This window comes from Lutra lutra, chromosome 3, assembly GCF_902655055.1.
Source record: "Lutra lutra chromosome 3, mLutLut1.2, whole genome shotgun sequence".
Classification (NCBI taxonomy): domain Eukaryota; kingdom Metazoa; phylum Chordata; class Mammalia; order Carnivora; family Mustelidae; genus Lutra; species Lutra lutra.
Window position 1 is genome coordinate 123,641,191 of NC_062280.1, and position 18,206 is coordinate 123,659,396.

At 38.4% G+C, this 18,206-nt stretch overlaps 1 protein-coding gene across 8 annotated transcripts in view; it reads right to left on the reverse strand.

Moving 5' to 3' along the window:
- Positions 1-18,206, reverse strand: part of RNF6 (ring finger protein 6) — a 29,976-nt gene extending 11,770 nt beyond the window's left edge. Inside the window, exons 1-6 of one of the 8 annotated variants that reach the window (XM_047722956.1) lie at positions 17,928-18,206; positions 17,173-17,255; positions 14,995-15,205; positions 14,014-14,109; positions 11,113-11,231; positions 3,212-3,391 (exon numbers count right to left, since the gene is read on the reverse strand). In XM_047722956.1, the coding sequence (XP_047578912.1) occupies positions 3,227-3,391; positions 11,113-11,231; positions 14,014-14,109; positions 14,995-15,187 (573 nt within the window). In that variant the 5' untranslated portion in view covers positions 15,188-15,205; positions 17,173-17,255; positions 17,928-18,206 and the 3' untranslated portion in view covers positions 3,212-3,226. The other 7 variants (XM_047722959.1, XR_007126099.1, XM_047722957.1 and 4 more) reach the window with 7 other exon arrangements.

The following is an 18,206-nucleotide window of genomic DNA, read 5'->3' on the forward strand; positions in this document are numbered from 1 at the left end:
CTATTGAGGGGTGTGGTTCTAGAGCCCTGCATGGTAGAAGGAGGAGAGCCCTTCTGCCCTTATTCTGAGAGTGTAGCTCTATCCTGCCTTGAAGCAGTCTGGCCCAAACTGAAGAGCCTCCAATGCAAATTTGGAGAACCAAGGTCTGTTTTTGGCACTGCCACGGGCCTTTTGGTTGACTTGGGCCAATTATTCACTTTTCTATACTTCAGTTTCTTCCCAAATAAGCATAAATTATTCTTACCCAACCTAGTCTCAAGTTGGTTCACACATGAGATAATAAGCATGAAATCTCTTTCGGAAAATGAAATTTCATAGAAAATTGAGATGATGTGATACTTATTATTAGTAGCTCTAGAGAGTGGGGCTGTACCCTCCCCTTGATTATGGGAGAGGATAAAATAAGGACCGTGTTTGAATTTGGAGAATGACCTTTCAATATATTGCTATTCATGAAATAAGGATCAGAGTTCTGTGGCTATGCCAAGCTTCCTGAAAACCCAGGAAGTGCTATGAATCCAGAAAAGGCATTAGCTGTCAAAACTCAGAGATGGACTATTTTAACAATGATAAAAGGCAGTTTCTTATCTCTTGCCTCACAGCATCACTAAAACAAAAACAAAAACAGAAATAAAAACCTTTAACTGATTCCCAGAAGCACAGACTTTGCAGAAAAGCTGCAGGAGACAGAGGGTCAGCGAGCAAGAATAAAAATAGTATGGTACATTTGGGAAGGAAAAATAGAGACCTCATTATCACACTGGCAGATACTGAGAATAAATAATGAACTAAAGTACCTCAAGGCTCAGCCAAATGGATCACAAACTGGGTATGAGTCAGCAACCCAAGTCCTTTTATTAGTAAAGCTCAAAACTGAATATAATGCTAATATTTTATGCTGATGTTTATGAAGCACTTACTATGGGCGATGGACTCTTAGTGTATTTGTGCATTTAATCCCACCGGGTAGGTGGGAGTGTTATTCAACTCATTTTCCCAAGTGAGGAAAACGACCAGAAAGTTGAAGTATTTCCCCAAGATCTCCTAACCCTTATGTGGCAAATCTGAGACTTGAGCTGATATCTGTCTCCAGAATCTGTGTTCCTAATTTCAGTATTGTCAATCAACTCCCAAAGATGGGTTGCAGTTCTGGGTTTTGGCAAAGGGCCTTGGCAAACCTTATGCAGATTCAAAGGATAGCAGTGAAAGGAATAAGATTATTTAATAAGGAGAAAAGCAAGCTAAGATACGATCCAGGGCCATGTTAACTTATTTGGTGGCAATTGGAATCCAGAATGGAAAATCAGTATGGGTGGTTTTGGAGAGCAAAGAAGGAGTCAGAGTAAACCAGGATCAAACCGTGATTTAGAAGTTTCTATTCACACTATTGGGTCTGCCCTGGCACTCTGGCCCTTGCCATGCTGACCCCCAGGCTGCCCCTAGCCAATGACTGAGCCTGAGTACAAGAGCTGGAGCTGGACCATTCCTCCCCCCATCAGCCTTGACTTCCCACCTGAGAGTCTCAGAACTCCACTGCAGTCTGAAGCTTTTCCTACCTGAGCCTCCTCCTACCCTCTTCCTTTCTTAGATAACATACCTATATCCCAGCCTGGAAGTTCTCACCTATGCCTGCTCCCTCACCTTTCTCCTTAACAGATGTTCCCCCAGTAAATCCCTTGCATGTAATCCTGTGTTGGGTGTTCACTACTCAGAGACCCAAACTCATACAATATTGAGTGTGTAGTGAAAGGGAAATGATACCTTTGTCTCTAAAAGCAAGTGTGACAACTAGTGATTGAGAAACTTTAAGTACAGGCTTTCAGGGCCCAAAGAAAATGTGCTTGGAAAACGGCCCATCTTCTCCTAGGCCTGAAATTCTAGGAGTTTATATTTGGGACATGAATATAACAGATTGAATTTTCTCAGCTTTATTTTTTTAAGAAAAATTCACTTCGTTATAAAAGAATTAGGACCTTAAGGTATTATCTGAATGACAATGAGAAGTGCCTGAAATGACATCTTCATTGCACCTGTCCCCACCTGTGATCTGAAACCTGCACTGCTCTAACAGATGCTATTAAAATTAATCAGAATAATCAAATCAAATCAAATCAAAAGTGAGCAGCAACCAATAGTCATTAGTAACAGACAGCTGTAGATCTGAGGTTTAAGCCCTCACAAACCAGCTTTGGAACTCTACTGAATCCTTGGAACAGCATGACTCAGCTCAAACTTCCCCAAAATCCTAAAGAGTCAGATAACCCATGGCTCAGCATTTGTCCTGACTAGGTTAGAAGAGGCCTTTCCCTAGAGTGAGTCATCAGCCTTATAAGACCCATAGACATATTTTGACAGTTAAAAGAAGGGGTTAGAGCTTTGAATAATTCTTTGTAATTAATAAAGTAAGATTAAAAAAATTACAAAGGATATTATGTCTTGCTTCTAACAACCTGTGTGACGTTGGATAAATTATTCAGGCTGTCCAGATCTCTCTTTCTCTCTCTCTCTCCGCCCCCCCCTTCTCTCTCACACAAACACACACACACACACACACACACACACACACACACACACAAACACACTCTGCATTTTGAGGGTCAACATTATAAAATCATTGAAGTTGCAATCCTCAATCCCTATTAAGGGGTTAAGGTTATTTTTTGTTTCTCATGAGGACTGGCCATTTCAGAAAATGCCTTTTCATAGGTATATAGTACACTTCCCTTAGGAGGATGTGGTAATTATCCCTCTCTGTATACTGAGTTGAGAAGGTTAAACCTCTGTTCTCACCTGAACTGGTTAAAGAGCTTCATGACAATGTTATATTGAATAAGGTGTTTGCTATCATCAGCTCCCAAGATACAAACAACTCTACTATCAAACAATCACACAGAATAAACACTCTAAGATTAAAACTAAAACCTTCTTCTTTGCAAGGAAAAAAAATCTGAGTACAGTTAATGGTGAGACACATTCAGAATTAAGCTGTAAAAGGGCCAACCTGTTCTGCCAAGGCACTGGCAACCACCAAGCCCCTTTCCCACTTGCCTATGTGGTTCTCCCCATGGTCAAAATGACCAGCCTGTCTGCCGGCTCTTTGGCTGGAGGCCCTTCACCCCCTCCCAGTGGTTGGGGATGGGAGTCAGGAGAGAGAGATGGAGGCAGTGAGAGACAAGAAAAGCAGAGCACACACAACCAAAGCCACCATTTACAGAGCAAGGTAGACCTAGGGGCCTGGTTTAGCCACTGTGGTAAGTAAACAGCGTGGCCAATGAGGAAAGGGCAACTTGAAATTTGAGAAAGACATCCTTGAGGTACCTGGCTGGCCCAGTCCGTAGAGCTTGTGACTCAGTTTTGGGGTGGTGAGTTCAAGCCCTACTCGGATGTAGAGCTTTCATTAAAAAAAAAAAAAAAAAAAAAAAAAAAAGTAAAGAAAGTCTTCCTTTATAGAGTCTCAAGCATCACCATTCAACATTCAAGATAAATTTTTTAAAAATACTTTCTTCAATTTCATTCTTGTTCTCTTTGTTAACTTGCAGGAATATTAGTTTTTTCTGCTTTTGGCTGCACTTAAATCGTACTTCAGAAACACTCTGGGTAATGTAGATTTTTGTGGGCTGGCCTGGGAGCCTTTCCCCTCTTGCCTCAAACCACAAACATATGATATTGTATCTATAGTAAATGTGTTCTGAGTTAAAAAAAAAAAATCTTACAAACAAGCTTTTAATGTAAGAGCCATTTGTAAGCCAGGGCCTACCGATTTATGGCACTTTTATTCATTTACTTATTAAATATATACTGAGTGACCTACTATATGTACCAGGCATCATGCCAGGTGCTGAGGATAATTTCAAGGAACTCGCAGTTCTTTGCTGAAAACAGTGTAGCTGAAGTGCATAATGGGGAGGGGAGCAGGGCCACATCATTACTTTCATGAGTTCTCAAGCACTTTTGCCTTCCTGGGCCCCTTCCCCCATAAAAAATATTAAAATTATATTCTATTACTATTATTAAAGATAAATATAATACAGTTTGAATTATATTTTTTTCTGACTTTAAAAAAAATTAAAACACAAAAATGTGATCTAGAATTTAGGAGAACATTCTGAGCTATATAGATGGAGATGTGGGTGTGTGCAGAAAAGATACCCTTAGGCCTGCATGTAAGATTGACCCTTGGCTGGTATCTAGGAACTTGATTTGGGGAGGGTTTCCACCATTCCCTTACTGATAAAAGTGCCTCAATGTACCTAAACTGTGTAAACAATATGTTTTATGCTTAATATTTCCTTTCTTTCTGGGAGTCTAGAATTTCGGTACATGACAGGCAGAGGTGTCTATGTGACCAATCCCCAATAAAAACCTTGGGCACTGAGTCTGTAATGAGCTTCCCTCGCAGACAACAGTTCTCCCGTGTCCCATTGGGTGCTGGAGGAATGTAAGTGTGTCTTGTGTGATTCCACTAGGATAGGACTCTTGGAAGCTTGCCTGGTTTCCTCCACACTTCATCCCATGTGCCTTTTCCCTCTGATTTGTCTCCTTCCCTTATAATAAATCTTAGCTGTGAGCACAACTATGTATGTGGTGTCCCATGAGCCCTAGCCAACCACTAACCTGGGGGTGGTCTTGGGACGTTCCAACAGAGAGTTATCAGGAAGATTGGGTAACTTCAATGCTGGGACTCAAAATAGAATTAAACCTCTCTCAAGCAACATGATTGCAGTGGACTGGCCATGTGACCTGAGTCAGAGTAGAATGGGCCTTCTGCCTCATCCTACAGACAAAAATGAACATTGTAAAGCACACTGTCTGAAATGCAGCAAAGGGACAAGGATAACACTCAAGGAAGACTAAAGAAAAGCTCCCAACTATGCCAGTAGCAAAACCTACTTTGCTAAGAATTAGAGTGGTAAGATTCCCAAAAATTGTGGCAAGGGCCATGGCTAGTCCCTCTAGCAAATCAAGAATACAAGATTTCTGGCATATGAAACAAGACCCCAACTGAAATTGTTAAGGAGCTAATTTAAAAGTTTTAAGGAAGTTATCTAAAAAGTCCCTAACCAAGTACATCAAAGTGCTAAGATGAAAGCTGGTCACTAGCATCTCCTCAAACCTTTGAGCCCTAACCAAGTACATCAAAGTGCTAAGATCAAAGCTGGTCACTAGCATCTCCTCAAACCTTTTGAGCCCCCACCATGAATACCCACCCACTGCACCAATAGGGAAATTCTCTCTGGATGTCTTTCTGAAAGTGGCCCTAATTCAGGATCAGGGCCAGCCAGATTGGCTGATGAAACAACTTACTCTACATTCAGATAAGTAAGTCAACAAAGAGATGCTTACAAGACTCGATATTCGTGTCATTCATCCCACTAAGCTTGTCAGCAAGATGTGTGTACATTCTCTACCAGTAATCAATGGCACTTCTTCCCACCTTTTTAGTTTGATATTTATTCTGGTTCACTCTATCAGGTAGATAGAAGTTACATTTATCATTTATCCCATAACCTGGATGGTAAGGGATCACAATTAAACCTGATCAATCCAACCTGATGGAAGAATGGACACCATCCAGGGAAGCAGAACATGTAAGAGTGGCTAAACTGTGTCACTTCACTATACAGACTATATATGAAGTTGGATTATTTCCCACTGGGGAGAATGTAACAATTTTTTGCAATTGCACAGAAGACAGTTTGAATACGGTTAAATAGGGGCATTTTTTCAGTCAAATGTGTAAGAAGGAAAGGCACATATATACTCGGCAACCAAGAGCTTCCTCGGTCTTCAAATGAGACAGTTATACAACAGAGGAAAAATACATCTGAAAGTGTTTTTTATTTTGCAGAAGACATGTGATTATGTTATTTTAAAAGAAAAAAAAAGAGGAAAGAAAAAGTATAGGGGCCAACTCAGAGTCTTCAGAGATGTAATGCTCAAAATAAAACAAAAACCTTGCTGAGAGTAATTATTGTAATTGATCCTTAATTATCTCAAGGGCAGATATGTTCAGGGCCTAATACTTCCATAGTAACCAAAAAGAATTTATGACCTGCCTATGGAGATTGAGGAAACAGTCACCACTAACACTTGCAGTCATGTCTTCTGGAACATCAAACATTTGGCCTTCTCAGTGATGGATGGCTCTGGCTTGCTGGGAAATCATCTTCTGTATTAACAGATAAACCAGCTCTGACTTCCAATGTTACATAGGGTTGAGGAAAGGACCCCAAATGAGCTTACTGCCACTGCAAAGGGAATAATTACCCACTTCATGTGGAGCACTATTTCTACATAATCCCTTGCTCCTCTGGCCAGACATTATTCAAATGGAGAGGCGCAGAAGATAGAAATTCACCAGAAATTCTTATGTATGAGTAATACTCGTGGAAAAGCCTGAAACTCAGCTTATTAACTATGATCCTTAACACAGAGTCTTCAGACGGCTCATTTCTTTTCTGGATCCATCCTTACAACACAGATTCTGCTTTATAACTTTCAGGAGCAGCCCCTCTCATCATTTGTGAGACAGGAAGGATGTATTTGCATACGGACATTAATCACAAAGACATGCTATATTAGAAAAATATCTTTACGAAGGAGTAAATTTGACTGAAATCTTCTCAAATCATTTCTGCTTTTCCAGAATGAAAATGAGTGGGAAAAACACAAGCTTTGGAGGCAAATGGTCCTGTGATTGACTGTAAACTCTGCCACTTACTATGTTAAGTGGCAGTAATACTTCAAGGGGATCTTAGGAGGCTTAAATTATAAATTCATTTTAAATACTGAAAGGAAAATAACCACAGAATGAGTAAGAGACAGTCAAGTACAGGTCAATGCTAGTTGAAATGATACAAATCTAGGATAAAAGAGGGAAAGCAGCTGGGAAGCTGACAGTTTTGAAATAGGAGTTTGCAAGACAACCGCACTATGAAAAACAAGCTCTAAGGATGTGGCATAGAATGTAATATTCAAATGAAGAGTTTCAAACTATTTGTTCCTTTCTATATTGGAACCATAAGGGGTACAATCATTGCTAAATAGAAGCTATAAATAAAAAGCCTTTGTATTTATCATCAGCCCATTTACTGGGAAATGAATGAAAATATTAAATACACTTCTTTGTTCCCAACTAGAATACCAATTTACAAAATATATTAAGCTTTCCTGCCATTTTCAGGGAGATTTTCCATATAATAGAGGATCCGGTTCTATTTCAAATGCCTATTTGAGAGCTCTTTTCGTGCTGGTCCTACCATGTCTTGCAAAGGACTAAGTCAAACAAAGAATCAACGTATTTCTACTTTTTCTTCTTTATCCCTACTTTTTTTCCATTTCCCCCTCTTTTGTTCTCCTCTTGATTTTCCTAACGGATCAAACCTGGGGAGGTAGAACTTCCTAAAGAATATTCCATATATAAATATATGGATTTAGTCTCTCGTCATACTGGGAATAAATGGTAACACTCAAATGAGATACATGAATAAGGCTGTATTCAAGATAAACGTCTAAATTGGCATAGCTTGTAACACCTCTCCCTCTTCTATTCGGGTGATTTTCCGTCTGTGAATGTATCACTCTCCCACTTCTTCATACTGAACAAGAAACCAAATAATGTCCTTTTCCCCCAACATTTTTACTTCCTTCTCTTTCCAGTTTCATTGCCATTGCCCTGGATTAGAGAAAACTGAGGATGATAACTGATAATAAAATGATCACAATGGTTCCTTTATTGTTTTTTTTTTTTTTTTGCTCTCCCTTCCCCATTCCACTGTGTTCTGAACACTACACCACACCAATTTTCCTGAAACTTAGCATTCACCACTAAAATTCATCAAGAGACATCTAAAGTCTGTGAGGTAAAGTTAAATTCCTTAGTCTGGTATTTAAAGCCTTCAAACGTCCCAGTCCCATGTCCTACAACTGAACTATAAAAACCATTTACTCCAGACAAAGTCATAACTCTTACTAAAACCTTTCACTCCAGGTGTTAAATGCAGTCCTTAAAAATTCCTGTGTATGCATCTCACATGATGAACTGAATACAGTTACTAATCAGCAAGTAAAACTAAATCTTAAGATACATGTAAGTCTCACAGAATCTGGTCCTGAGGTATTTGTTCTTGTGATTTTGCCCAAGCAGTATCACCACAGGAAAACTGTGTCATATATTCACAAACAAACACAGAAGTCATATAATTCAGTAACTCATTTTATCAACTGATTTTCAGTTTCTAAGAGCAAATATCCTCTTGCCTATGAAGACAGGGACTTTGTCCTCAGCTAAATCCTCAACACCTGTAACAGTGCCTGCACCTTGTAGGTGCAAAAAAAATTTTTTTGAATAAATAAACCACAAGGGACCAACATAAAAGAATAGTTCACATACAGCTTTAGTTTTAATATTTATTGGTAGAAATAAATCTTCAATGCATACTTTATGTGTGTATATAAATTCTACATTCTCTCTTTTGTTTTGTATTATCTGGAGTTTTCTGGCCTCCAATTGAACTTAACATATTATCTACGCATTTGATTCTTCAAAGACATTTTTTTTTTTAGATTTTAAAAGTAAATTTAAGAAACCATGCATATTGTATACCTTACTTAATATCCAAAGAATTGTCTGCACGTTCAAAAAAGTCACAAAAAGGCTGAACTCAAGTTAAATAATCTATATGTACTAAAATGTCCATGTTCCATTTCTGAGTAAAGAAATACTTTTTCAGTATTACATATTGCTTGCTGTCTAGTAAGATTGTCAGAGACGCTTCAGTAAATTATCTCTATTTTTAAATATCTTAATCTACTTCCTCCCAGAGATGATCCTATAAATGTTAAACATTGTGCCATATGCAGTAATAGCCCAAAAGCTTAAATAAGAACCAAACTGCAGTTTTTAGACTGAATAGTTTAACCTTAAAATTATATATCTATATGTACATATATGATATGCTGCATATCAAATTTAACATTTCAAATAACTTAAATATATTTAGCAAACATTCAGCCAAACACTCTTTCATGAAAAGATACTGTCCTTAGAACAAAAAATGAATGAAAGGCTTATTTAGACACCAGTGTCTGCACATGGTACTAAGCCTATGGAACATGAAAGTCCAAGTGACATCTGCTGTGCTATCCAGAAAAGGAAGATTGACTTTTAACCTACTGAATTGTGCAGATACAAAAGTGCTTAGCATGACAAAATTACCAAAATAAAAACATTTTAAAGATTATTTGGTTCTAGCAATCTTAACTATTCTGTACTTATGAATAATTTAACATTTGCCACTTTAAGTTTTATATAAATTTTCTTTTTAACAAGTTAAAAAAGCACACAAAAAATAGTTCAAACTATAATAATCTGTTCTTTTTCATCCTGGTTAGCTCATCACAAATGATTCAACAAAAGAGCGCTTACTCAGCTCTACTAAAATGTACTATTTGAATAGACCCAACACTTCACCCATCATTTGCTATGCTGGACCCTAAAACAGGCTGCCGACAGATGGGGCAAGTGCAATTCTCTGAGAGCCATCGGTCAATACAATGAATGTGAAATTCGTGCATGCAAGGTAATTGCCTGAGCTTGTTTCCAGTTACGTAGTCACTGATACACACACTACAGATTTTACCTAGTTCACTATCGATACTGTTATGCTCATAGTTCCGGGTGGAAAGATTGTCAATCTGCTCTTTGGTTAAACCACGTATGTGATCATCATCATCACCTTCATTCAGTAAAAAGAAGTGAGCAAGGCGAAGGATAGGGAGTGTTCCAGTTTCAACTAAGTTATTTGAATTTCGTGACTGCCTGCCACCTCGATTATCACTGCTTGGGGCAGGAGGCTGGGTGGTCTGGTTTGCACCATGCACTGCAGTGCTGTCTTCTCGGGCCCGCCTGTTTGGGGAGGCACCTTCACTGCGCTGGCTGATGTCATTAGCTGCACCTACGTTACTCAGATCTGAGTGCCTCTCTGGTAAGTGCTGACCATGTCTCTGAATCTCTGACTCAGATTCGGCCTCCATTAAAGAACTCAATTCTCCAAATCCAGTCATGATCTGCCTTAAAATTGACCGAAGAGCCACTGACGATGGTTCAACAAGCTCATTCTCAGAAATCCTACGAAGAGGAACAGTGATAGTACTAACATAGGTCTGAATACCTGACCGCTCTAAACGGGAGATAGTTCGGCGAAAGCCCCCACTGTTGCTTTCGATAGTGACTGTATTTTCTGCCAGCCCTACCCTAGATCGAGTCCTACTTGCAATACTATCCCGATCGCGGTTCTCTCCTGGACGAATCCTTCTCACTTGGAGGTCCAGTGTGATTGTTGGCTGTCGTCGTGCAGCAGTTGAGGATCTGCTGGATTCTTCTCCTTCTTCTACTGTTATTCTTGACACAAGTCTTGAGTTAGAGAATGGAGCATAAGCTGTACCTTGACGTTCCCTATCTTGCTCTAAAAAGACACGTGTTATACCTCTCCTCCTAACAGACCGTCTCGAGTTTTGCTGTAAAGGTCTACTTTCCCTCTGTGAATTACGATAAACAGTGCCACTTTGTCTCTGAATTGGTGAACGGCTTCGACTACTGAAAGGAGACCGTAATCTTATTGGCTCTAATCTTTGGTTTGTGTTCCTCACTGTAACGTTAGTTCTAGCCCCGTTTTCCCAAACATGTGCGGCTCCAAACCGCTGCCCCTCCCTTTGCCTGAGTTCACTACCACGCGACTGGTTTGTGTGACCACTGAAATTAGTGCGTGCAGCACTAGCTCTAGGAACACCAATTGCTCCCCCAATTCCATTTCTTAATCTTTCCAATGTTGAGGAAGATCCTTCCACTGAATTCTGACCCCTTGAACCAAGCCTAGTCCTTGGGATGTGGGAACTACTACCATTAAAATTCATCGAGGTTTGGCTTCTTGTTCGCCTAGCCACAGGACTAGCTGATCTTTGTTGCCTACTTGTAGTATGATCTCTGCTAATGTCTGAAAATGGAATGCCTGTATGATCTTCACCATGAATTTCAATTCCTCTATTCTCATGATTTATGTGTATTTCCAGACTAAACCGAAACTCTCCACTGTTTGGGTTTGTTCGACTCACAGCTCTCCAAGTTTGGTTCCCATTTTGTCCACTTCGAGTTGCATTTCCTGTGCGTCGAAAGGTGTTCAACCATTCTAGCAAAGAATCTTCATTTGAATTTTCTCTAGGGACTTCGGACTCTGGAAAGCAAACCAAATCAACTTAAGATCAATTCCTAACATCTATGCTCTTTTATTGAAAGCTTGCAAGATAAAGTTTTAAATTAAGTTATATTTAAGAGCATCTGTGTATATTTTAATGTATTAAAAATGGCAAAAAACTAAACTTTCTCAAAGAAAGTTGTATACTGTAAGTATAATATATTCTTATGTATTATAAAAATATAAATACTGTTTATGCAAAGCCCTGAAAAAATCCTCACTCTTGCTTTCTCTGTGTCTGTTACTGGCAAATATTAAGGAAAATGAGAAACAGATCCCATACCAAATTCATACATTTAAAATGCTTTATTCATATGGTAAAATCAATAAAATGTAGTGGCAAAATTTATATATAATTCACCTTGAATTTGTGGAATCCTTCTGTTAAAGGTAACTCAGCATTTTTGCAATTACATATTTTTGTAACCTTAGGAATTTTATCCTATTTCTCAGGAACTGCCAAAAATGTGTATCTCAAGAAATATGGCTTTCTGAATACAATGTTAGAACTACATTATGTCTTTATGTGAAGCTGGAAAACTTTAGACATGTTAAAGACTGTATCCTTATCTGTAAATTGGAGATAATAAAAGTATAAATGTCATAGGGTTATCATGAGAATAAAATAAGATACTGCATATAAAATGATTAGTATAATACCTGGCACAGTAACTGTTGGCCACTACCTATAACACATTTTCTGTTCATTTAGAATGTAAGCTCCGTGAAGATAAAGGGTTTTGTCTTATTTTATTTACCGTTAAATCCCCAACCTCTACAACAGTATCTGGTACAAATCAGACTTCCAATATTGTTCAATGAATCAATTTAGAAGTAAATGTGTCCCTGATAAGTTTTTTTTTTTTTTTTTTTTTTTAGTTCTAAAGATTTTATTTATTTATTTGACAGACAGAGATCACAAGTAGGTAAGAGAGGCAGGCAGAGAGAGAGAGGAGGAAGCAGGCTTCCTGCTGAGCAGAGAGCCCGATGCGGGGCTCGATTCCAGGACCCTGGGATCATGATCTGAGCCGAAGGCAGAGGCTTAACCCACTGAGCCACCCAAGTGCCCCCCTGATAAGCTTTTTTGACTACAATTCTGCTACTATGGGAAGCTTGTTTTCCATTTTTAACCAGTGGATCATGTAAAGGGCAAAACTCAACAAAAAGCACTCTAATGCACAGGAACTATACAGACTTTAACCTTAACATTTATTCTACACAAAAATGGCTGTTAAAGGAGATTGATTTCATTTCATTACTGCAATCTCTTATAAAAATGTGTTTTATATGTTAAAGCTATTAATAGGCTTCTGGTGTCAATAAAAATAAGCAGCAACTTTAGCCATATCTAAAGATACAAACTAAAACATAATAAAAGAGATAAGTGTTACCAGCTACAACAATATAGTACAACTCTCATATCTACATATACAGAAGAAAAAAGGTTAATATCCAATTTCCATTTTAATTTGGAAAGAAATAGAAGTAAAAGGCAGGTAAAAGCATTCTAAAGGATACTTCCTTCTTTAATTACTAGAATATAGTGATGATGTGTATACGTAAAGAGTTCACTAATTACCTAACAAAACCTGTCCTGCCTTTCTCCCATTGTAAATGCATTGTAATGGTCACGTGAGCAGCCTGGCAGATGGGTGTGGCCATGTAACTGTCATCAATAGAATCAGAGTGGAAGAGATAAGCTCACTTTCAGGCTGGTGCCCAAACCTCCTTCTGTAACCTAGATGAGTAGAACCTAGATGTGGCTGTGACTTAGCTTGATCATGCAAACGATACTCTGGAGCAACAATGTCCAATGAAACTTTCTGCAGTAATGGACATATTCTACATCTGTGCTGTCTAGTACAGAAGTCTCTAACCATGTGCAGTGACTACTGAGCACCTGAATAAGGCTAATAGGAGTGAAGTGAATTTTAAAATTATTTAATTTTTACTTAATTTACATTTAAATGGTCACATGTGGCCAGTAGCTCCTGCACTCATGGCACAGTTGTAGAACTACTCTGCTGGCTGGCTGGCTTCCAGGATGATTATGGAGTAAAGTTTCCCTATCTTCCCTGAACGGTTAACATGAAAGATAAATTTCTATCTTATTGAATCATTACATTTTTGAGTTTTTAATAGTCTTTGCCCTAATACAATAATCTTAATATAGTATGTGAAACTACCAAAAAAAAAAAAAAAAAAGGTGAAATTATACCAATAATAAATACCTCTGGGGAAGGAAATAGAACTGGTAAGAGCTATATTAAGTTGGCTTTACTTTTAATTCTGTATACTTCTCTTTAGTTTGAATTTTCTTAAAAACTTCTTATACTATGACTTGGTGTTTTTTCAATAAAATGACAAAACAAACTCAAAAACAGTAAAAACAATAAAGCAGGTCTCCTCACTCAGTCTTTCTGTATTGCTCGGTACAAATTTTTAGAAGTGAAATTTAGTTCCATTACTTTAAAAAAAGTAGTGTGTACATTCTAAGATTAAAAAGAACTATGCTGGTAATTAACTTAATTGTATACTATGAGCTCCCTAAAGGCAATCTTTGTATAAAAAGGTTTTTGTATTCAACCCCTAGCCTATACTGCCTAACTACGCTGCTTTGAATATAATGGGTAAATGCTATCTGAATATCACATTAAAACTGGAAAACCTTAAAAACAAACATATCATACAAGATCCAGTAAGTACAAATTCGCATTTGCTCCAATCAAACCTGCTCCCAATGGAAAGGAGTCCACAATACCTCTGGTATTTGTCCCATTTCTCAAGTCAGGCTGAGATGCCAGTTGTTCCTTGACTCCATCTAACCTCTGTTGTAGTTCTTCTGATGTTATTTCTCCTAAAAATAAAAAATTGCTCACTGAAAGTAATTATTTTAACTACTGTTTTATGAGAACTCATGAAATGTAACACTAATCTTCAGCAATCTGTAGAAGACATTCTATTATTTTCATGTTCTGTTAAACTAAAGACAGTTAAAAATATTTAATTGACCCAAGTATATATCATTGTGGTTGTGTCTCTTTTATGTTTTATTAAAATAAAAATATAAGATTTAATTTGAATAATTTAAAAGGTCCTCTCAGTTGATACACTAAGGAATCTATAAGCTCTGATTAACAGATTTTTGTCTGAGATAAAAAGAAATTTAAAAGGCTGGATTTCTAGTGAACTTTGAAACTGTATTTGAATTTTACCTCAGTAGCTCACTATATGGGTTATCAATATCTGATGTGCAAATATGCAATATACAAATGTATACTGTACATTCAAGTTTTAATTAGTTCATTTTAATCAGTGAAAAGAATTTGTATAAAATTCACAAAGCACACTGGACTTTTGGAATATTATTAATTCAGCTAAATAAGTAAATTATAATACCTCAAAAGAGTTAGAATTGGGTTCTAAGTAATATTTTATTTGTACAAATATTACTTAAAGGTGAAATAGGACCATATATGTAAATTTTTGACACTATTATGTACATTAAGCTATTTGTTAGCTTGGCATTTGTATAACAGTGCTCCATGTCCAAGATTCATACTTAATTATCAAATACAGAAGTAAGACAGTGATTTTCTATTTTGTTATATTAAAAGGTTCTTAAATTTAAAAATAGTGCATTATATTTTGGGAGAGGGAAGCAGGAGAAAAAAGCCCTCCTTATTTTAAAACTCCTCTTATAATGATAGAAAAGGTGTCTCCTCTTTCACCCATCTCTTACCAGGGGTGCCTAAAAGATTGTGGTCTCTCATTAGCCTATAATCTTCATCACTGAGTTCATTAATAAACTGATAATAGGCTTCTTCTCTGTGGAGACGCTCTTGCTGCCATCTTCTCTCATTTTCACGATGATTATGGTCCTGAGATGAGGTTTCTTCACTACCATCATGCGATCTAGATCTAGAGGTATTCATACTGAGATTCCTGGCTTTCTGTTCAAATATATATTAGATTCAAGCTGTTAGTCATGGACTACACATGGCTTCATGTTTTTTAACTTATATCTCTTTATTTTCATTTTTAAATTTCATTCTCCAGTCATATATTTCATATGCCAAATTTTGCACTGAATAACTCACATATAAAATGAAAAAAAGCTTCTTAGGAGACAGACTACAACTGGACCTACTTCTTTGCTCAAAGCCATTGTTTACCTCAGACTAGATCTGGTTTCACCACTCATTTCTAATTCCTGAATACCAAAGTAATTATATCCCTTTTTTTTTTTTTTAACCTCTTGCACTCTCTGGTGAAGTTGATCTAAAAGCCCTCCCTGATGTTTCAAATATCTGGGTACTTCATGTTAGCATATAAATTTTAAGCTGAATTATGCACTTTAAGCATAATTTTAAATTATGTTCTTTACTTAATAAACAAAGAGCTATTGGGAGGCTATGGTTTACATTTATTTCCAGCAAAGGTATTCTTCCCAAAATAAAACCCATATTTGTAATATTACCCTCCATTGTACTTTGTTGAGGTAAAAATAATTTAGCCTACTATATCTACTGAATAGACTTGGGGTTAATCTCTTCTTAAACCTAACAGGAAACAGTACTCAATGCATGGCTTTGAGGACGGTGAATGCACAGCAGAGTACTCTGTGTCTCCCCATAGCAAACCTCATCCCCAGGCCTGGAATAGTTAGTCCCTGAGGTTTCAGAGTACCAGTGACACTTCCTGGCCTTGCCTAGGCAAACCTTATTTTTGGATTATACTTCAACATCGTTTCTTAGAGGCTTATTTTTAAACTGTACAGAAATCAATGGAGAAAATTATTTGTTTCATAAATATTTCAGAATTTCTTAAATACATGTATTTAGGGAGTCAACAGTTCTCACTTGGGAAGGCACCAACTTACTTGAGAAAAATTTTTTATTTAAATTCAACTAATTAACATATAATGTACTATTATTTTCAGAGGTAAAGTTCAGTGATTCATCAGTGTTATATAACACCCAGTGCTCATTATATCTCGTGTCCTCCTTAATGTCCATCACCCAGTTACCCCCCTCCCCCACCCATCCCTGTTCAGCAACCCTCAGTTTGTTTCCCTCGATTAACAGTCTCTTAATGGTTTGTCTCCCTCTCTGATTTTGTCTTGTTTTATCTTTTCCCCTCTTCCCCTATGATCCTGTTTTGTTTCTTAGATTCCACATACGAGTGAGATCATATAATTGTCTCTCGCTGACTGACTTATTTTGCTTAGCACAAAATACCCTCTAGTTCCACTCGAGGAGAATTTTAAAAGTACAGATGCCCAGATCTCATCTCTAATCCTAAATCAGTTTTCCGAGGTAGGGCCTAGGTCTATCTTTAAGAGCTAATTTGGGTGATCTGTGGATGAAATAAACTATTCCTTGACAACTTCTGGATGTTAATAAAGGGTATCTGTAATACAGCACATGACTTAATGGCGGTTGGGGAATCAAATAGCTAGGTGACCAGCGAAGCAATTGTTGCAACTCTGACTCAGTGTTTAAGCAAACTACTTTAAATACAAAATAAATTAGTCTGCAAGTCTAAACTACGTATGAGTAAGCAACTATCCAATTTCACTTACACCTAACATTAGGTTACACATTCAAGGATTTTATTACAGTGATTATTACATAGTTTTTTAAAGGAAAGATCTAGTAGCACTACCCAATCACACACCAATTAACACTATTAAAAACTCAAGATTTCTTTCCATTTTCAGAATAAACAGGACTAGGCCATCATTAGCAAGGAGCACATTTGGCAGGTACAGCAGTCATACGATTTTTTTGTACTAAACAATCAAAAAATCGAAAGCTATTATAAAATCAAGCTACCCTACTATTATTCAAAACTTTAAGAGCTTCTTCTCAAAGGTAATTTTCTTATACAATTAACCACAATTAAACAAAGTGAGTACCTTATTTTCCTTTCAACATGCTTTTAATATAGGAAATGGCATCCATCCTTCAATTGTTTGTGCTTTTTTTGAGAGCTGCCCATCTGAAGCAATAAGAGAGAATGGAATTATTCAATAAATTGTCTCTTTGAAGGACAGGAATGGCTAGCAAAGTCAAAGCTCTGCTGCAAAGTCAAAGCAAAATCTTCAGTGGATTTGGTTAGACACTTCCCTAGAAAATTAGATCCCCACACAATTAGGTCATTAAAACCTCCCGCAAGGCCCTTTTCTCACACAACAGAAACTAGGCCTTCCCTCCTACACTGTCACAGCTCCTGGGATTACAACTCCCCCTCTCAGAGGCCTTCCTTCCTACCCTGCTCCCATTCAGATGTTACCAGGGTTAGGTCTCTCCAGTTTACTTCTGAACCTTCACTTTCTTGCCACCCCCGCCCTCCGTCCCGCTACTGGTTCCTTCCCTGGCCGTTGCGACCGAAGCTCGCGCCGGGGTACGGTTCGCACCACAATAAACAAACTAGGCTCAAGGGCCCAACCAACCTCTTCCCAACCGAGCCTCAAGTAACGCTTCCCTTAGCGACCTGGATTCCCACAGGGAGGCAGGTGACAGACGGCGCATCTGAGCCAATCACCAGTTAGGGGGGCGCATTAAGAGAGCAGTTAACCAATCGGAAAAGAGATGGGGGCCAAGGAGGGCTGGCTTTCCTCAGCGTCTCCCGGAAGTAGTGGCCGAGCCGGGAGCCTTCCCCCGAGCTCACCTCGTCCGGAGCTGGGCCGTCCTCTTATTGCCCTAAGGAAAGTCTGTGGCGGGTGGCGCGCCTCTGGGGTCCTGGAAGGCTGTGACCCACGGGCGAGAGGGGCTAGCCTCCGGAGGCCGCTGGGCCCAATAACCGTTGACTGAAAGGAGAAGCCGGAAGCCCGTGCTGCAGCACTCCGTACCAGAGTCGTCCAGCTGGCGGGGCGGCTCCGGAGGAGGGACGAAGGCCCCGGCCCTCCTTTCCTCACTGCCAGGTGCCTCCTCGGACGAGTGGAGACGC